The 18,737-nt window shown below is 42.9% G+C and overlaps 1 protein-coding gene across 3 annotated transcripts in view; it reads right to left on the bottom strand.

Annotated features, from left to right (window-relative positions):
- XPNPEP1 (X-prolyl aminopeptidase 1) overlaps positions 1–18,737 on the bottom strand; it is a 66,028-nt gene that overhangs the window by 23,160 nt on the left and 24,131 nt on the right. For all 3 annotated transcript variants that reach the window (XM_037804623.1, XM_037804625.1, XM_037804624.1), the window contains 4 exons: positions 8,595–8,658; positions 6,411–6,515; positions 3,383–3,475; positions 2,921–3,064 (listed from right to left, as the gene is read on the bottom strand). In XM_037804623.1, coding sequence (XP_037660551.1) covers positions 2,921–3,064; positions 3,383–3,475; positions 6,411–6,515; positions 8,595–8,658 — 406 coding nt within the window. The remainder of the gene's footprint in view (positions 1–2,920; positions 3,065–3,382; positions 3,476–6,410; positions 6,516–8,594; positions 8,659–18,737) is intronic.

The following is an 18,737-nucleotide window of genomic DNA, read 5'->3' as shown; positions in this document are numbered from 1 at the left end:
TTATCTTTTTTATTATTCTTTTTAAAAATTTTTTTGGAGTAACGAATATGTTCAAGTGCCATTTGTGGTGATGAATGCACAACTATATGATGATACTATGAACAACTGTACACAGTGGATGATTACATGGTATGTGAATATGTCTCTATAAAACTGCAGGGAAAAATATAAACAGAGGGATACAAGTGCTGGAGAAAACATGGAAAGAGCGATGTATCTATATACTGTTGACAGGGAAGTAGAATGGTATAGCCTATCTGGAGGAAGGTATGGTGGTTCCACAAGAAGCTAAGTAGGTGGGTGCCATAAGGCCCTGCAACCTCATTATGGGGTATATACTTGGAAGATCTGATAGCAGGGACACAAATGGACACCTGCACATTGGTGTTTATGGCAGCAGTAGTCACAATTTGCAATGGATGGAGGTGGCCTAAGGGTACATCAACTGATAAATAGAATGGTGAACTGTGGTGTATGCATACAATAGAATACCGAGCAGCTGCAAGAAGGAATAAAGCTGTGAGACACGCAACTAGGTGAATGGATCTTGAGGATAGCATTTTGAATGAAGTATGCCAGAAACAAAAAGACAAACATTATAATGCCTCACTAATATGGTGTATAAACGCTGAGATTTGAATCTTTGAGCACAGCATATCAGGGGAACACTTATTGTAGTGGTCCCTGGATTGTGAGCTCTTGCAGCAGTCACATCTATTCCTGAGTTGTAATGGCTATCTCTAAATTCTGAGATGCTGAGCTCTTTGTGTATAACCTGGTCAGTCTCTGGAACTTTGGGTATCTGTGTGATACCCGAATCTCAGAGCTAGAGGTCAGCAGCTATGAATGTCAGTATTATCTCATGCAGCAACTGTTAAAAAAGCTGAAAAAGAGTTCAGACTTCAATTAGAGATATGAATGAAGCAGATCTAGTTAGGAACAAGGCAAATCAGGCCAAAGGGTAAAGGACGATATTGACTGTGCTTTAAAACTTCTACTTCTGTGTGAGACCAAGGAAAGAGATGTTTACTTGGTGCAGGATCTATATTTTCTGCAGCACATTAAATAATTTAACTTGTACAGTCAGTTTATTCCGACACCATAATTACATGGAACTTAGAATAGGAAGTGAGATCTGGTAGGGTTTTACAGGTTAGTGTGAAATCCCAATACATTCCAAAGTAACTTGGGCAGAAAATAAAAATATATTTGCAAGGACCCCTGGGGAACTGGGAAAAAATGCAGAAATGTTGGACTTCCCCAACTGGGTTATTTACTGATATTCTCAAAAACATTGAGGACTAACAATTTAGTAGGAGTAGGACGAGCCCTCGATCTTAGGGTGTGCCCTTATGAAGCTTGTTGCTGCAAAGGAGAGGCTAAGCCTGCTTATTGTTGTGCCTAAGAGTCTCCCCTAGGGAACCTCTTTATTGCTCAGGTATGGCCCTCTCTTTCTAAGCCCACTCAGCAGATGAACTCACTGCCCTCCCCCCTTCATGGGAGATGACTTCCAGGGGTGTAAATCTCCCTGGCAACACGGGACATGACTCCCGAGGATGAGCCTGGACCTGGCATTGCGGGATTGAGAAAATCTTCTTGACCAAAAGGGGGAAGTAAAATGAAACAAAATAAAGTTTCAGTGGCTGAGAGATTTCAAATGGAGTCGAGAGGTCACTCTGGGAGGCATTCTTATGAACTATATAGATATCCCTTTTCAGTTTTTAATATACTGGAATAGCTGGAAGGAAATACCTGAAACTGTCGAACTACAACCCAGAAGCCTTGATTCTTGAAGACAATTGCATAACTATGTAGCTTACACTGTGTGATTGTGTGATTGTGGAAACCTTGTTGCTCACACTCCCTTTATCCACTGTATGGACAGAGCAGTAGGAAAATGGTGACAAAAACTAAATGAAAAATAGGGTGGGATCGGGGGGACAGAATGCTTTGGGTATACTTTTATACTTTTATTTTTATTCTAATTTTTACTCTTTTTGGAGTAAGGAAAATGTTCAAAAATTTAATGGCGTAATGAATGCACAACTATATGATGGTACTGTGAACAGCTGACTGCACCATGGATGACTGTATGGTATCTGAATACATCTCCATAAAACTGAATTAAAAAAAAAATAATAACTCAAAATGGATCAAAATGGATCATAACTCTAGTAAATTAAAACTATTAAACTTTTAAAAGAAAAAAATATATATGCAATTAAGTTCCTGCCAGATGGACGCCAACATTTCACAGTATCTTCTGTTTAATAATGAAAAAAAGACATTTGCCAGATGAATATCTGAATAGTACAAACCAGAATATTTATTTCCTCCATTAAAGAATGCCAAATATGGAATAGTCCCTGCAAATGGATTAAAATCCATCCATATTTTCTTCTGACCAAAACACAATTAACAGTGCCATGAGAGGAATCGAGATCCTGTGCTTTTCCAGTGTTTTCTCTAACCCAATTTATGATTTTACCCAAGAGGAAAAAAATGCTCTGGAGGAATCCCAATTGGTTCTTACTTTGGTAATAGCTCTCAATCCACAAGACTTTGTCATTGTTTTGGGACCTTTACTCCAACTATACACTCAGGAAACAGCTATATCAACTACGTTTGTTCATCTATGATTTTATGTCAAAATTCCATTTATTTTCTGATTCTCTTCCACACCCAACAATAAAGCCTTTTCTATAAATAAATAAATAAATAAATAAAAATTTTAAAAAATAAACTAAGCCAAAGGGAGCGGCAATCCCGCTCTCATCAAATGCTCCCCTGTACCAGGGTGGAGCAAAAGCCTCCCATCAGCTCAAGCTCAACTTTGGTTCAGAGGCCTTGGGAGGGACACAGTGGCAGGGGTGGGTGAACAGTGGCCAGGGGCCCTGCTGGGCACAGCCATGGTTCTGACCTGTGTAATCCAGACCCAGTGTGAGGAGGGGCTTGCATGGGCGCTCAGGACGGTTTGTCCAGATTTTGTCCACAAGGTTCTCCTTGACAGGAATGAGGTGGTGGCTGGCGCCTCTAAGGACTTTGGCCATTTTCTTCCAGTAATCTGGGAAGACATATGTGACAGCCATGAACTGATGCCCACTGCAGCCAAGGCAGGGAGCAGGGCCTTGAGAGCCTGGCACCTACACCTGGCCCACTGCTAGATGTGCAGGAAGAAAAAATGCAAAAGGGTGTCTACCCCATCGTGGCCCTCCCCTACCTCCCTCCCAGAACTCTTTCTCCTCACTGTGACCTTTATCATGACACCGCGTTATACTGAGCCCCCAAATTGTTCCACACATCCCACAAATAAACAAAGAGGGGGGAAAGGTGTCTAGAACCCACTTCCTTACCCAAGCTGCAAGGGATCAAGGTCACTCACCTGTAGGAATAATCAGTGGGTCCACACCAACCCTGGATCCTTCAGGAAGCACACTCACCAGCCAATCTTCCTGAGTTGGTGTGTCCTTCAGTCCTAAGGAAGGAAGGACTCATAAGAAACAATTTCCAGTGGGCCCAAGCACTGCCATCACGTTAGCAGGGTCTTTATTAAGCACCTTCTTTAAGGTGGATTAGCAGGACTTAGAAAATCTGAACCTCCCTTAATCCTGGAAGGCTGCAGAAAAAGGGGGAAGAGAAGTGTAAGACGGTGTGTAAGGGAGGCAAAAGAGAAGGGTGAGACAAAAACAACAGCAACAAAAAAGCATGCTTTTCATTCCACCCTGTGTAAAAATGTCACCCTGGGGATTAATTCCAACATAGGAACCTGGCATCATCACGAAGGTCACCTCATTGGCCTTCGGTCACTCGGCCACTACTGGTCACCTGTTGAGAACTTGGACGGTGATTTGGTGAAGTCTGGGAGCTGGGAGCCTCCCTCACATCACACACCAGGTAAGTGGAACAACGTGCACCTAGATACCCTCATCTAGAAAGGGCAGGCTCACAGGGAGAAGGTCCCTGCTCCCAACACCAGCCTCTGACTGGAGGACAGAGTACATGTCTTAGCAGCAGAATAATTTTTTCACAGATTGCATGAGGGACACACAGGACCCACTCCATCCCCATCCCCCACCCCCACCCCTTTAGTGCCTTGGATGTGACTCCATGGGCTTTCCAACTCCCGGGATTAAATGGCCCCTTCTGTCTCTGAGAAACTAGTCATAGGAAACTAAGTAACCATCAAGAAAGGAACCGAAATTATTTTTATATTCCAGTTTTCCTCTAATCCAAGCCAATATTTTCTGTGTTTCGAATACATACTTTGTTTAACTAATCAGATTTTTATCAAACAATTAACATCTTGGTAAAAATATATGTATATTTATGATTAAAGTTAATATAGTCTAAACACAGTACATACCTTTACTATTTTTCTACTGACTACTGATAACCACATAACCATAGAAGGGAAGGTCAAAAGTTTATAAAGAAATGAGCTCATGAATTCCAGTTCTAAAAAATTGCCTAGAAGTTGGCACTGCGTTTTTATTTTGCTACCTGATTCTTCCCTTTTTATTTTCAAGCTGCCAAACAAACCATTATTAACGAAGTTTCTTTTAGCGCCCCCAAATTGCCACAACTGTGGCAACAATCAATCATCCTGTATAATTTCACAGGATGAAGTCATGTCATTTCCTAGCAGGCAGATCTTTGGCAAAACCCCAGGGATGAATCACTCACTGGCCACCAGCATCACCTACACCAGAGTCATCGCAGGGAAGGTGGGTTTAGGGAAAGAGACAGCAAACCAGAGAGGGCTTGGAAGGGAGAAGGACTTGTACTCACCCCAACCCCACCCCTGCCCCCCACTCCCAGGCCACCACATGCCTACTTTAGGGAGTAAACGGGCAGCATTGGCTCCTCTGAAACTCTTGGCTCCCCAAAGTGCTAACAGAACTAAGAGCTTGAGTCTGGGTCCCAGACAGGGGTCCCCCACACCCCAGGGGCACACAAGATGATCCACTGGGTTACAAGATGAAACTATCAGAACTTCTGTTTGTATATATTCTCTAAAACAAAACAAGAAAAAAAAAACAAGAAATCAATTTTTACTAATATTTTAAATACAGATGGACACATATATAATGCATAAACACACATATATTGAGGGTACATGCTCCATTAAAGGAGGGGTGCAGTCAAAAAGATATAAAGGCCACTTGTCTATCCCTTTATAACTGCCCCGAATGCCTGCACGTTTGTGTGTGTGCATGAGAGAAAGACAGAAAAAGACAGAGACAGAGAGAGATTAAGAGAAAACAACTGTGGCAACAATCAGTCAGTAGCTTTGGTGTTTTTATACTTCTGAAAAATCTAAGAAGATTTTTAACAAACAGAAATTTAAAATAAATTCATTGCCAGGCCAAAATGTTCACAATTCCTCTCTAAGACAAACAACACAACTCTGTGTATGTGGAGAATGTGTGTGACACACAAACATCCATGAGTGAACACACACACTCTTCATCTGCTGGTCGCTTGGATCCCAGTAACATGGTCCAGCCCTCTGTTCCCTGAATTGTGAGTCTGCCAACAACTTACTTTCCCCATTACTTACTACAACAAACCAGACATATTAGGTATTTTGCCTTATCCTCTTATCTTCAACTGGCCCTGGCAGTGCAGCCCTTATTTTTCCTTCCTTATCTTCTATTCCCCACGTTCAAAATTTGGCCTTTGTATAACCTCTAAAACCATGTTTCTAAAGTCTATTCTAATAACATTGAAAAATATGCACAGTACAAAGTTAAATGAGAAAGCAAAGTACACACATGCACATACACACACACACACACTCAATCACACACTTATTAAAGAAGACATTGAGCTATATGCTTTCCATACATTATTTCATTTAATCCTCACAACTTTATGTAATACTTACTATTATTTTCCCATTTTACAGATGAGAAAACTGAAGCACTAAAAAGTAACTTGCCCAAGAAAGTTCCAAACCCACACTCTTGCCTTCCACACTGCTTTCTCCAACGCTGAGCTACCAGAAGCGAGTCCAGAATCCCTCAGAGAGATCCTCAAGGGAGGACTCCCTAGCTTCTGTCACTGATGGCCCCTTGCCTTTAGCTCACTCAAATCATGAGGCAACAAAGAGTTGTAGAAAGGCCCCCAGTGCACATGACAAATGCATGGCAAGCCATGTGATCTGCAGTTAATCAATTGTCCTCTCTGGCCCTTACTTTCTCCTCAATAAAATGAGTATCCTGGACCGGGACCCTCCAAACTGAATACACAGTTGTATGTATGTATAAGCCTGCCACTTTCTTGTCTTTCTCTGCATTCTCAAAAAGGTCCGTGATCCCAAAAAAAAGGGTTAAGATTGAGGAACCCTGAGGAGCTCTGAGGTCTCACAGCTGGCCGTCTAAGGCTGGGCTGGTTATGCCTCCACCCACCCATCTTCATGAGCGTCCAGTTGCTATCCATCTGCTTGGCAGCCTGGAGAAAGTAGCGCCCGTCGGTCCACATGGCTGCGTGCTCTTCCGTGATGATCGCTGTGCCTGGGGCAGGGAAGCAAGGAAAAGAGAAAGGTTTCTGACAACTATCCAGAAGCTGCACAGAATGGCAGCAAGTGGGCACTCTGTTTTATGGAACAGATGGGCCCTGGACTCCAGAGAAACTTCCAAACCACAGCTGGTTCTGTGGATCAAGCTCTGAAGGAAAACAGTCCTCAGCACCATGCTGCCTGGACACTTGCCCCTGCACAGAAAGGACCCAACTTGTGCCATGCAAGTTAAAGCCAACAGAACAGAGAACTATGGATCTATGGCCCATGTGGGCTCAAGATCAGCAAGGCTGAGTGAGAACAGCTCCTGCTCAGTGCTCACCACCACTCTTCTGCTCCACCAGGCACCCCAAGGGAGCTGTTTCATCTTTCCCAGAAAGAGACTAAACAGACCCTATGGGAGTTCACAGTGACTCAGCAGTCACCAGCAGGGAGTCTGTGCCTCCCACCTCCAGCTGCCCTCAGTTCCCACAGGCCTGGCAGAATTTGGGGCTTTCAGCAGAGGCATCAGCCACCAACACAAGCACTTACACCAAAAGAAGCAGTATGCTAACTGCAAAGAGAGAGAGGCCTCTGCCAAGTCTCACTAGCTTCAGTGATGGAAGCCTAGGGGGGTGGGGAAAATCCATCCTAAAACTAAAAGGCACAAAAGTTTTGGAAAAGTAAGGGCAAGGAACCAATATGGTGAAACATTAAACTCTGTTATGTAAGCCTAAAGTGAAAATAGGGAAACCAAAAACTAACGCCTTAGAGAATTATACAGGATGAATTTAAAAGCTAAAGAAGGGAGTTGTGCAGTGCTAAAATGTCCTGTTTCTTATTTGGGGTGCTAGTTACTCAAGTATATTCAGTTTGATACACTTTTCTGTAACTATGTCATGTTCAATAAAAAGTTTATTAAACATTTTACATAAATTTGTTTTTAATTTAAAAGCAAAAGCATAGACAGGGCCCCCCTGAGGAGCTGGGGGGAAATGTGGAAGTGTTGGGCTTCCTCACCTGGATTGTTGCTGATGTTCTCACAAACATTGAGGACTGATAGTTTGGTATGCTGAGCCCTCTATCTTGGGGCTTGTCCTTATGAAGCTCGTTAATGTAAAGGAGAGGCTAAACCTGCTTATAATTGTGCCTAGGAGTCACCCCCTGAGTGCCTCTGTGTTGCTCAGATGTGGCCCTCTCTCTCTAGCTAAGCCACCATGGCAGGTGAACTCACTGCCGTCCCCTCTACGTGGGACCTGACTACCAGGGGTAGAAATCTCCCTAGCAATGCAGGATATGACTTCCAGGGATGAGAATGAACCCAGCATCGTGGGATTGAGAACATCTTCGTAACCAAAACGGGGATGCGAGATAAACAAAGTGAAGCTTCAGTGGCTGAGAGATTTCAAATGAAGTCGAGAGGTCACTCCAGTGGACATTCTTACACACTATATAGATAATCCTCTTTAGGTTTTAATGTATTGGAATAGCTAGAAGTAAATACCTGAAACTATCAAACTCCAACCCAGTAGCCTTGACTCTTGAAGACAAGTGTATAACAATGTAGATTACAAGGGTTAACAGTGTGATCGTGAAAACCTTGTGAGTTGTACTCCCTTTATCCTGTGTATGAATGGATGAGTAGAAAATGGGGACAAAAACTAAATGAAAAATAGGGTGGGATGGGGCAGATGATTTGGGCGAACTTTTTTACTTAGATTTTTTATTTTGATTCTGATTCTTTCTGGTATAAGGAAAATGTTCAAAAATAGATTGGGGTGATGAATGCAAACTATATGATGGTACCGTGAACAGCTGATTGTACACCATGGATGACTGTATGGTATGTGAATATATCTTAATGAAACTGAGTTAAAAAAAAAAAAAAGCAAAAGCATAGAGAGGAGAACGGGGTCATAAAAGGTGATCTTAGGAAGCTGGGGGATTTGGGAACTCATACCCTTTCTGCAGAGGCCCAATGCAGAACATCTGGTTTGCATTTTCTTTTTGGTTCTGTATCACAGGCTGAAACTCAGTTATTTTTGGGAGGTGAACAAAGGTACAGCAAGAACAGAGACAGAATTTGGTGACTCACCCGCAGAGCCATCAAATCCAGAGACGAAGGCCCGCCGGCAGTCACATGGAGCAATGTACTCACTCTGGAAAACAAAGACGACAACGAATTGACCTCAATCAGATGTGTGCAGACTGCTTTCCATGTGCTCAGCTCTGGGCTCAGCCCAGCAAGGACTACAAAAGTCAGGGAATCCTTGTTACCTGTCCTCAAGAAGCCAACAGTCTAGCTGAAAAGGCAACAATGTTTTTTTTATAAATGAGTGCACACTACAGGAGACTCTAATTAATTAAGAGCTGAAAGAGCTGTTCCCTTTATTTCCTCATTTGAAGAATGAAGCAAGTCAAGGGAAAGAAATAAAACCTGCTCTTTCCTCCACTGAGATCTTACTCAAAAAATAAACCAATAGCCTTCTCCCTTCCTTGCCACTGACATTTAAGCATCTGTTATTTTTTATGAAAAGTAGGGCTGGATTTCTGTTTTAAGCTCCAATAACTCTAACTTAATGTAGACATTAGCTTGTTTCCAAATTTCCTGTTTGTGTCCCCTTCCAAGGTAGCATCACTAATCTCTCCCACACAGACCCTGTCTTTTCCTGTTAGGGACTGAGCAGAAACACTTCCTCCAACCCAAGAGACTTCAGAAAAATAAAGCATTATATCCAAAACCACACCACGTCTTTCCCACCTGATAATATCAACCCCCTTGCCTCTAAATGGAAGAGGGTTGGGCCTGAAGAAAATAAGAGGTTCTTGTTCCTGGTCAGAGAGGACAAGGTCGGGTGTGCAACCTCTGGTAATAGCCAGTGAGGCACAGAGAGTTTAAGGAATTTGCCCAAAGTCACACAGGTGGAAAGTAATAGAGGCAGGATTTGAACCCAGCAGTCAATTCCAGAGCCTCAACTCTGAAGCCCTATGGCATTTTGCCCCTATATGACACTATCTCTCATCCCCATAACAACTCTCCAGGATAAGACCAATAGCAAATGAGAAAACTGAGGTTCAAAGAGAATTTTAAAATTGGCCAATGGCAGGCTAACAGCAGGACCAGGATCTGAAGCCAGGTCTGCTTGAGTCCAGAGTCATGTTCCTTCCATGGTCACCAGATTTTTACCAAGCCAAAGGACCACACAGGGTTAAGTGTGCTTAGGATGGGGAGGGAACTACTGGCCAGAACGGCAAGGCATTTTCAGGACAGTCAAGCTGATGAAGAAGAACACAGGTGGGCAGAGGTCAGGGCATCTGGATTCTAGCCCCAACTCTGCCTCTGTCCTGCTGGTTCCTACAGAACAAGACCTGGCCCTCTGTGCATCTCAATTTGCTCATCATTTCAAGGAGAGGCCTGGGCTGGAGGAGCTGGGCCCCCCACCCACCCACCCTCAACACTGAGTGGATAATGAGGCGGCAACTCCCACCATACCCTGCAGCCATACAAAAAAATAAAAAATAAAAAAATAAGAATTATGTTTTACAGAATCTATGGATTTAGAAGGTCAGAAGGTAAAAAAAAGAAGAAACGTTGAAAAGGAGGAACAGCTTAAGATATTTTCCAAGCCTGACTGGTGTCATTGACCAAATTTATCCTCCCTCCCTCACACTGTCTCAATCTTTTTCCCTAACTCCATTTCTCTACCTGAAATTCACCAAATAGAAGGGTTCACGGGTTTTTGTTTTAATTCTCACCTCTTTGGGAGGCTTCTAGATAGCAGTTTTTGATCAAATAAATTACTTGTTGTGAGGTCACTCTGGAGGGGGCTGGGGGACGAGGGCAGGGTGGGACTCTCCCAACATTAGCAGACAATGCCCAGGGGTCAAGTCACCCGGATGGGACTGGAACCATGAGAAACAGGAGTCCTTGAAGAGAGAAACACTCAGGGAGCCTTTTGGAAACCATGGTCTGCGTCCAGATTTGGCCCAGGGCCAGTTCTGCACCCTGAAAGAGATGAGAAAACTCCGGCCCTTCTCGAGTCTCCCTCTTGTCCTGGGACCCAGAGTGAAGGCCAAGGCCACCAACACTGTAATAAAGCTGCCCTGTGGTTGGTGTGAGGGCTTTTTGTGGACAAGACAAGGGAAAACATGTCCCATCTTCCTAAGGCAGAAGCAATGTGAGAGTTGAAAAGTTCATCTACAACACAACTTCCAACCCAGTGAAAAACTGCCAACTCCCTAAACACTTTAATTCTATTCAGAGCCTCTCTTCTATTTCTAGAATATTTTATATAAAGCACTTTGCCTCAAGGAACACAAAAGATTCTTAATTCTAATATGATGGGTAATAGGATAAGCAATCCATAGATCAAGAGAGACTCAGTTCTATTCGAGGCAGGGCAACACCGGAGTTATTCCTTTAAGGCTACAAATCCTGGCCCTACTTCTAGAGGAATATTTTTCCTGCTCCAAAAATCACCTTTCTAAACAGACTCAAAATTTCTACTTGCTTCTAAATTCATCTCTCATCTTCCTGACCTCTCAACCACCTTTTTTAGCCCCCAACATGCTAACACTCATCCACACCATCACGCATTGTTGCACTGCACTATACAGCTGCAGCCTCCCTTCCCCACTGTGGACTCCAGAAGGACAGGGACTAGGTTACCGTGCTGAGATTAAACAGCTGATGAACCAAGACTGGAGTCTCAGGGATTGGGCAAATCTAAGGTTTACATTTAATTGTCATGTATTTAAAGAAAAAGAAAAAAAAGAATCCAATTGCAGGGGATGGTAGGACTTGGGGCTCCCACTATCCTGGCTTAGGCTGGGGAGGACCCCAATGAGTCCATGTTCCATAAACAAGAACTGCCCCTTTCACCAAGGCAGCCACAATCACAGCTTCAGCTCTAACCCTCAAAGCAGCCACAGACCCATTGCCAGGAGATGCCAGAAGGGCCAGCAGAGAGCACCACGGGAAGAATGAAGGAGCTCTGGGGCCACACCTGCCTTTCAGCACAGGCCCAGCTGTGTGGTCTGTAGTAAGTCATTTTGCCTCTCTCTACCTCAAGTTCCTCATATCTAAAAATCGGTGGTTTCAGATTACTTAATGCAATGTTTAAACCCCTAAAAATAAAGGAATATTTAGTAGATAGCACTAGAGAAATTGAAAGAAATGGCAACCAGCATCATTTATGAACTGCAGAATCCTCATGTTATTAATTCCATAACCACTAGGTGCAGAACTTAAAAATAAAATAAAAAGCAGAAAAATTTAAAAGCCACACTCCTATGGCTGTTATAAGGAACAAGTGAGTTCATGTTTTTAAAAACTCACCAGAAACTTGAGTGCTGCACATACATAATGGAAGAGATATTATCAAGCTCTTCTTTCTAAATGGCAAAAAGGCATCTAACGGCTGGGAAAACTAAGCTAACAAAAATAATTCTTGTGCTACAAATCACTGTGCATGACACATGGAGGGACCCACTCTTAACCAACAAAGTGGTTCCACTGGCTCAGGGCTCCCCTCCCTGAACGACGGTGCCGGAAGAAGGCAGTGCAGATATGGGACTCCTCCACTTGGGGACACAGCTCCCTAGGAGTGCCCCACCCCTAGCTGGGCAAGCCTGAGAGGAGAGACAGGGGACCGTAGAGTTAACCTAGAGTCGTCCATCAGTGAAGGCTGGAGGAGGGTTTCTCCAAAGGGAGGTAGGATTAACTGCAGGTGGACATGTTTGGTTTGGGATTGAGACAAGGTCTGGGACAAGAACGTCCAGACATGACCTCAGTGTTCAACACTCCAGAAAGACATTGCTGACCAAAGCTGGCCTTGGCCTCACCTCCACACTGACAGGCTATACAGAGACCAGACAACCACTGGGTCTGAGCCTCCCACTCTTCTTCCCCCAACCATGAAGCTGGCAGAGCCCAGGAACATTCTCCCCAGAGAACAGCAAAGGGCCTGAAATAAGCCAGAGCCATCACACACTAGGAAAAAGGCACAAAGACATCCAGCTGTCAGCTCTCCAAAACCATCCACTCCCCTCTCATCTCTACTGTAAGCGCTCAGTTTGGGCCTCCATCATCTCTCACCTGGACCACTGCCTCCGTTGCCTCCATTCCTGCCCCTACAAACCACTCTTCGCACGGACCAGAGTGAGCTTTTCAAAATGTATGTATATTAGACCACATTAGCATCCTCCTTAAAACACTCCAACTACTTCCCATCATATTTAGAATAAATTCCAAACCCCTATCTCAGTTCCACAAGGTGCCTAATCGGCCTCTGGCACCCTCACAGAACTCTCTCCCACTCTCCCTTCCCACTCACAACATTCCAGGACACCAGCCTCCTTTCTTCTCTTTGTATATCCTGGGCCCATTCCTGCTCAGCGCCTTTGTATATGTTCTTTCTTGTACCTATAAAACTTTCTCTGAATGTGGCTAGTTCCTTCTCATCATTAGATTTCAGATTACATTTCACTTCCACAGAGAAGCATGTCCCAGCTTTCCAGGTTAAGTAGCTACCCAGACACTTTTTTTTTTTTTTTAATTTTTATTTTGAAATAAATTCAAACTTACAGTAACAGGTGCAGAAATAATACAAACCCCATACACAGAACTCCAGCATACCCCAACCCCCCTCCACCGATACCCCAATCTACCAACTTTAAGATTTTGTCACTTTACCATTTCTTTCTTTCCCTCCCTATTATCCATCATCTAGTGCTCTGTCTTCTGAATACACGAGAGCAAGTTGCACACATCCTTGAACAAATAATATAATTCACATATATATTTCCTAGGAACAAGAATATTCATTTATGTAATCAAACTAAGTGTAGTTAAGAAGTTAAAGAAATTTAACATTGATAAAAAGCTTACATTCTATATTTCATTTTTTTCTTACGTCCCAACTGTGTCCTTTTGAGCCTTTTCTCCTCTATTCTTAGAGCTCATCCAGGATCATCTATGGCATTTAATTGTCATTATCTATTTAGACTGTCTTTTTTTTTTTCAATTGTAGAAACATATATACAGCATAAATTTTCCCATTCCAATCCCTCTCACACACTCCATTTAGTGGGATTAATCACATTCACAATGTCGCAATGCCATCACCTTCCCACCAGCCATTACTAGAAATTTCCGTTCACCCCAAACAGAAACCCTATACTTATTTCTTATTAACTCCCCATTGCCCCTTCCCCCATACTCTACTTTTCATCTCTATGATCATATTCTCTGATACTTCCTTTGTGTTTACCATGGGGTTTAAATTTAACATCTTAAGTATATAATAATCTTGTTTTCTTTGATACCAACTTAACTTCAATAGGACAAATAAACTATGTTCCTATGCTCCTCCATTCCCCCAATTTTATGTAGTTCTTGTCAAAAATTACATATTTTACATGGAGTCCAAAACCGCTGATTTATCATTACACTTTATGTATTTTAGATCCTGTAGGAAGTAAATAGTGGAGTTACAAATCAAAAATACAGTAGTATTGGTATTTATATTTACCGTGTGCTCTTTACTGGAAATCTTTATTTCTTCATGTGGTTTCAGTCAATTATTTAGTGTCCCTTCCTTTCAGCCTGCACAATTCCCTTTAGAATTTCTTATAGGGCTGATCTACTGGTGATGAAGTCCCTCAGCTTTTGATTATTCAGGAATGTTTTCATTGCCCCCTCATTTTTAACCTCCAGGTATTTGTGAATTTTCTAAGTCTCTGATGGTTATTGACTTCTATTTGTATTCCACTGTGGTCAGAGAACGTGCTTTGAATAATTTCAATTTTTTTTTTAAATTTATTGAGGCTTCTTTTACGTCCCAGCATATGGTCTATTCTGGAGAAAGTTCTGTGATCACTACAGAAGAATGTGTATCCTGGTGACTTGGGAAGTAATGTTCTATATATGTCTGTTAAATTTCTCTATATCTCTCTCTTCTTTCTTTGTTTCTCTGTCAGTAGAGCTCCCTTTAGTATCTGAAGTAGGGCCGGTCTTTTATTAGCAAAATCTCTCAGCATTTGTTTGTGAAAAATTTAAGTTCTCCCTCAAATTTGAAGGAGAACTTTGCTGGATAAAGTATTCTTGGTTGGAAATTTTTCTCTATCAGAATTTTAAATATGTCATGCCACTGCCTTCTCACCTCCATGGTGGCCGCTGAGTAGTCACTACTTAGTCTTATGTCATTACCTTTGTATGTGGTGAATTGCTTTTCTCTTGTGCTCTCAGAACTTGCTTCTTCTCTTCAGTATTTGACATTCTGATCAGAATATGTCTTGGAGTGGGTTCATTTGGATTTATTCTGTTTGGAGTTCGCTGGGCATTTATGCTTTGTGTATTTATATTGTGTAGAAGGTTTGGGAAGTTTCCCCCAACAATTTCTTTGAATACTCTTTCTAGACCTTTACCCTTCTCTTCCCCTTCTGGGACACCAATGAGTCTTATATTTGGACGTTTTATTTTATCTATCATATCCCTGAGGTCCATTTCAATTTTTTCGATTTTTTCCCCATTCTTTCTTTTGTTCTTTCATTTTCCATTCTGTGGTTCTCGAGGTCACTGAGTCATTGTTCAGCTTCCTCTAGTCTTGTACTACAAGTATCCAGAATCTTTTTAATTAGGTCAACAGTTTCTTTTATTTCCATAAAATCATCTATTTTTTTATTTACTCTTGCAATTTCTTCTTTATGCTCTTCTGGGGTCTTCTTCATGTCCTTTATATCCTATGCCATGCTCTCGTTGTTTGTCTTTAGTTCTTTGATTAATTGCTCCAAGTACTGCGTCTCCTCTGATCTTTTGATTTGGGTGTCTGGGTTTGGGCTATCCATATCACCTGGTTTTTTCATGTGCTTTAAAATTTTCTGTTGTTTTTGGGCTCCTGGCATTTGCTTTACTTGACAGGGTTCTTTAGGATATAAAAGATTATTCAGACACCAATCTGTAATTTGTCAGATCTACATCTTGTTGGTGTACACTTTCTCTAATTAACCAGCAGATGGCATCTGTGAGTCACCTATTCCCCTCAAGTCAGTTCTCCCCAACTTTGTCTTTGTGGTGTGTGGGGGTCTGGTTCTTGTGGGGTCCAATTGGTGCACCAAGTTTGGGTGTGTTGTTAGTGCTGTCCACCCTGAATGTGGGGCATGTGTCTGAGTGGTTAGGGAGGCAGGGCAGGTTTAATAATCAAACCTCCCAGGTGTTCCTGAAGATTTAAGGCTGTTGCAAGAGTCTAAACCTTCATTTCAGTCTCGCCACAGATTGTCTCTGCCACTGACCCACAAGTCCATGGTATTGATGTAGGGTCCCTGGGATTTCTGGGTGGGTTCCTCTTACCAGCTGTGCCCTTCTAGAGCCTCCGCTGAGGGAAGGCTGTGCTACGTCACAAGTGCACGCCGTCCCTCAAAGGAAGCACTGGGCCACCAGGCCATGCAGGGGCATTCCCAGCCTGCTGTAAAGATGGCTGAATGGGCGTGTTAGTTTCCCCTTTTCCACACAGCTCCACCTTCCCAGCTCCAGGACAGTTAGCTGTGGGTGCACGAAAGGCTATTGTCCACACCCAATATTGTGGCGTGTGCACGGTGCTGCTGGAAACACTTCCCTTTTGACTGGGTCCCTTGGCGCGGCTCTGGTCTGTGTCTCTGGCGCCAGGCAGGAGCGTTCCCAGCCCACCGGGAAGATAGCTGCAAGGCGCATAGTTTTTTCCCCCTTTTGGCTCCACTCTGCCCTCCTCGCTCCAAGACAACTAGCAGTTGGTGCGTGAAAAGCTATCTTCCATGCCAGATACTGAGGCATTCGCACAGCCCTTTCCTGCTGCACTTTACTGTGTGGTTCTCACTGCCATATCTGCAGCTGCTTTTGGGTTTTTTTAAAACAGAACTAGTCCACCTCCAAACGCCAACCCACGGTTTCCCCACACTGCAGCATAGCTGCCGGACATTCAGCAGGCTCACTCACTCATTTCAGAACACAGACTCCCGGTTTCACCAAGTGCACGGTCCCTGTGGATTCAGCAGACCTTGCCCAGCTGGTGCATCGCTGGAACTGGTGTTCTGAGTCACTTTCTGGCCTCCATCTAGTATTTTTCATGGAAGTGTTTTTTTGCCCTGTCTCTCCTAGCCGCCATCTTAGGTTCACCATACCCAGCCATTTTTAATTCCCTGGATAGTATGGTTTTCGAGATGTTTCTTGTTAATGAACTTTTTACATTTTGTTGTAATCTAGAATATAAGTTCCATGACATCAAAGTGTTTGTCTGTCTTGTTTGTCACTGTCTCTGTACAGAGCACAGGTGACACACACAGGTCCTCAGCCAATGTTTGCTGCACAAATAAACAAAAGGAGAGATGAACCTTTTCCCCACTGCCTAGTTAAAACCTTAGCCATCTCTTTGAAGATGGAAGATGGGGCCAGGAGCTAAAGAAAGCAGGTGATCTCTAGAAATCAGAAAAGGTAAGGAAACAAATTCTCCCTTACAGCTTCCAGAAGAAACAGTCCTGCCAACCCATTTTAGACTTTTGACCTCCAGAACTGTAAGATAATAAATTTGCATTAAGTTACTAAATTTGTGGCAATCTGTTGTAACAGCAATAGGAAACTAACACATTATCCAATAGAAAAGAAACAGAAGGGGTTATAACTGGGGTTTTAAACTCAAATAACCAAGGTATAGGCAGGTAAACTAGATGAGAAAAGCAGGGCAAGTGGATGTCTTTTTCAAAGACAGCAGCTCCTACTCAGCCTGATTCCTATCATGCTGGAATGTGGGCTCCACGTTACCAATCTCCACTTTTTCAGAAGCTAGACATTTTTCTTCTTGGCATGTAATTTTTTAAAAATGTAAATATTATACAGCCAAATAAGGTACAACTGTAAACTACAAGGAAAAAAACAGCCATCTCTCAAAATTCAGCTCAAAAGCTCCCTCTTCCATGAAGCTTTCTGACCCACTCCAGCTCTAAGAGGTTGTTTTAGTTTGCTAATGCTGCAGAATGCAAAACACCAGAGATGGATTGGCTTTTATAAAAAGGGGGTTTATTTGGCTATACAGTTACAGTCTTAAGGCCATAAAGTGTCCAAGGTAACACATCAGTAATCAGGTACCTTCACTGGAGGATGGCAAATGGCATCCGGAAAACCTCTGTTAGCTGGGAAGGCACATGGCTGGCGTCTGCTCCAAAGTTCTGGTTTCAAAATGGCTTTCTCCCAGGACATTCCTCTCTAGCAAGCTTGCTCCTCTTCAAATAACATCACTCACAGCTGCACTCCATTCAGTCTCTTTGAGTCAGCATGTTTTATATGGCTCCACTGATCAAGGCCCACCCCGAATGGGTGGGGCCACACCTCCATGGGAGTATCCCACTAGAGTCACCTCCCACAGCTGGGTGGGGCACATCTCCATGCAAACAACCTAATCCAAACATTCCAACTTAATCCCCACTATTCTGTCTGCCCCACAAGATTGCACCAAAGAATACGGCTTTTTCTGGGGGATATAATACATTCAAACCGGCACAGAGGTCTTCCCCATCTCTGAATTTTATAGGACCATCCACGTTGGCATTTATCCACACCCTCCCTGGGGTGATGATAATGGGCTAATATTTACTGAACACCAACTACATGACAACCACTGTAGTCATTCCCTCTAACTCTAATCCTGACAGCAGCACTAGAAGAGCCGAGATCCAAACCCAGGTCTGACTTTCAAAAGCCCATGTCCCTTGACACCCGGGGATGACTCTGGCCCCCGCATTGTGGGACTGAGAAAGGGGAAAGCGAAATGAAACAAAATAAAGCTTCAATGGCTGAGAGATTTCAAATGGAGTTGAGAGGTCACTCTGGAAGGCATTCTTATGTGCTATATAGATATCCCTCTTTAGTTTTTAGTGTACTGGAATAGCTAGAAGGAAATACCTGAAACTGTCAAATTGCAATCCAGTAGCCTTGATTCTTGAAGGTGATCGCATCATACGTAGCTTACATAGTGTGACTGCGTGATTGTGAAAACCTGGTGGCTCACACTCCCTTTATCCAGTATATGGACAGATGAGTAAAAAAATAGAGACAAAAAATAGATGAAAATAGGGTAGAATGGGGGGAGGGTGTTCTGGATGTTCTTTTATTTATTTATTTGTTTGTTTGTTTATTGGAGTAAGAAAAATGTTCAAAAGTTGATTGTGGTGATGAATGCATACCTATATGATGGTACTGTGAATAACTAAT

Source organism: Choloepus didactylus, chromosome 15 (assembly GCF_015220235.1).
Source record: "Choloepus didactylus isolate mChoDid1 chromosome 15, mChoDid1.pri, whole genome shotgun sequence".
NCBI classification, from domain to species: Eukaryota; Metazoa; Chordata; class Mammalia; order Pilosa; family Megalonychidae; genus Choloepus; species Choloepus didactylus.
This window is presented reverse-complemented; position numbering and strand designations above follow the sequence as displayed.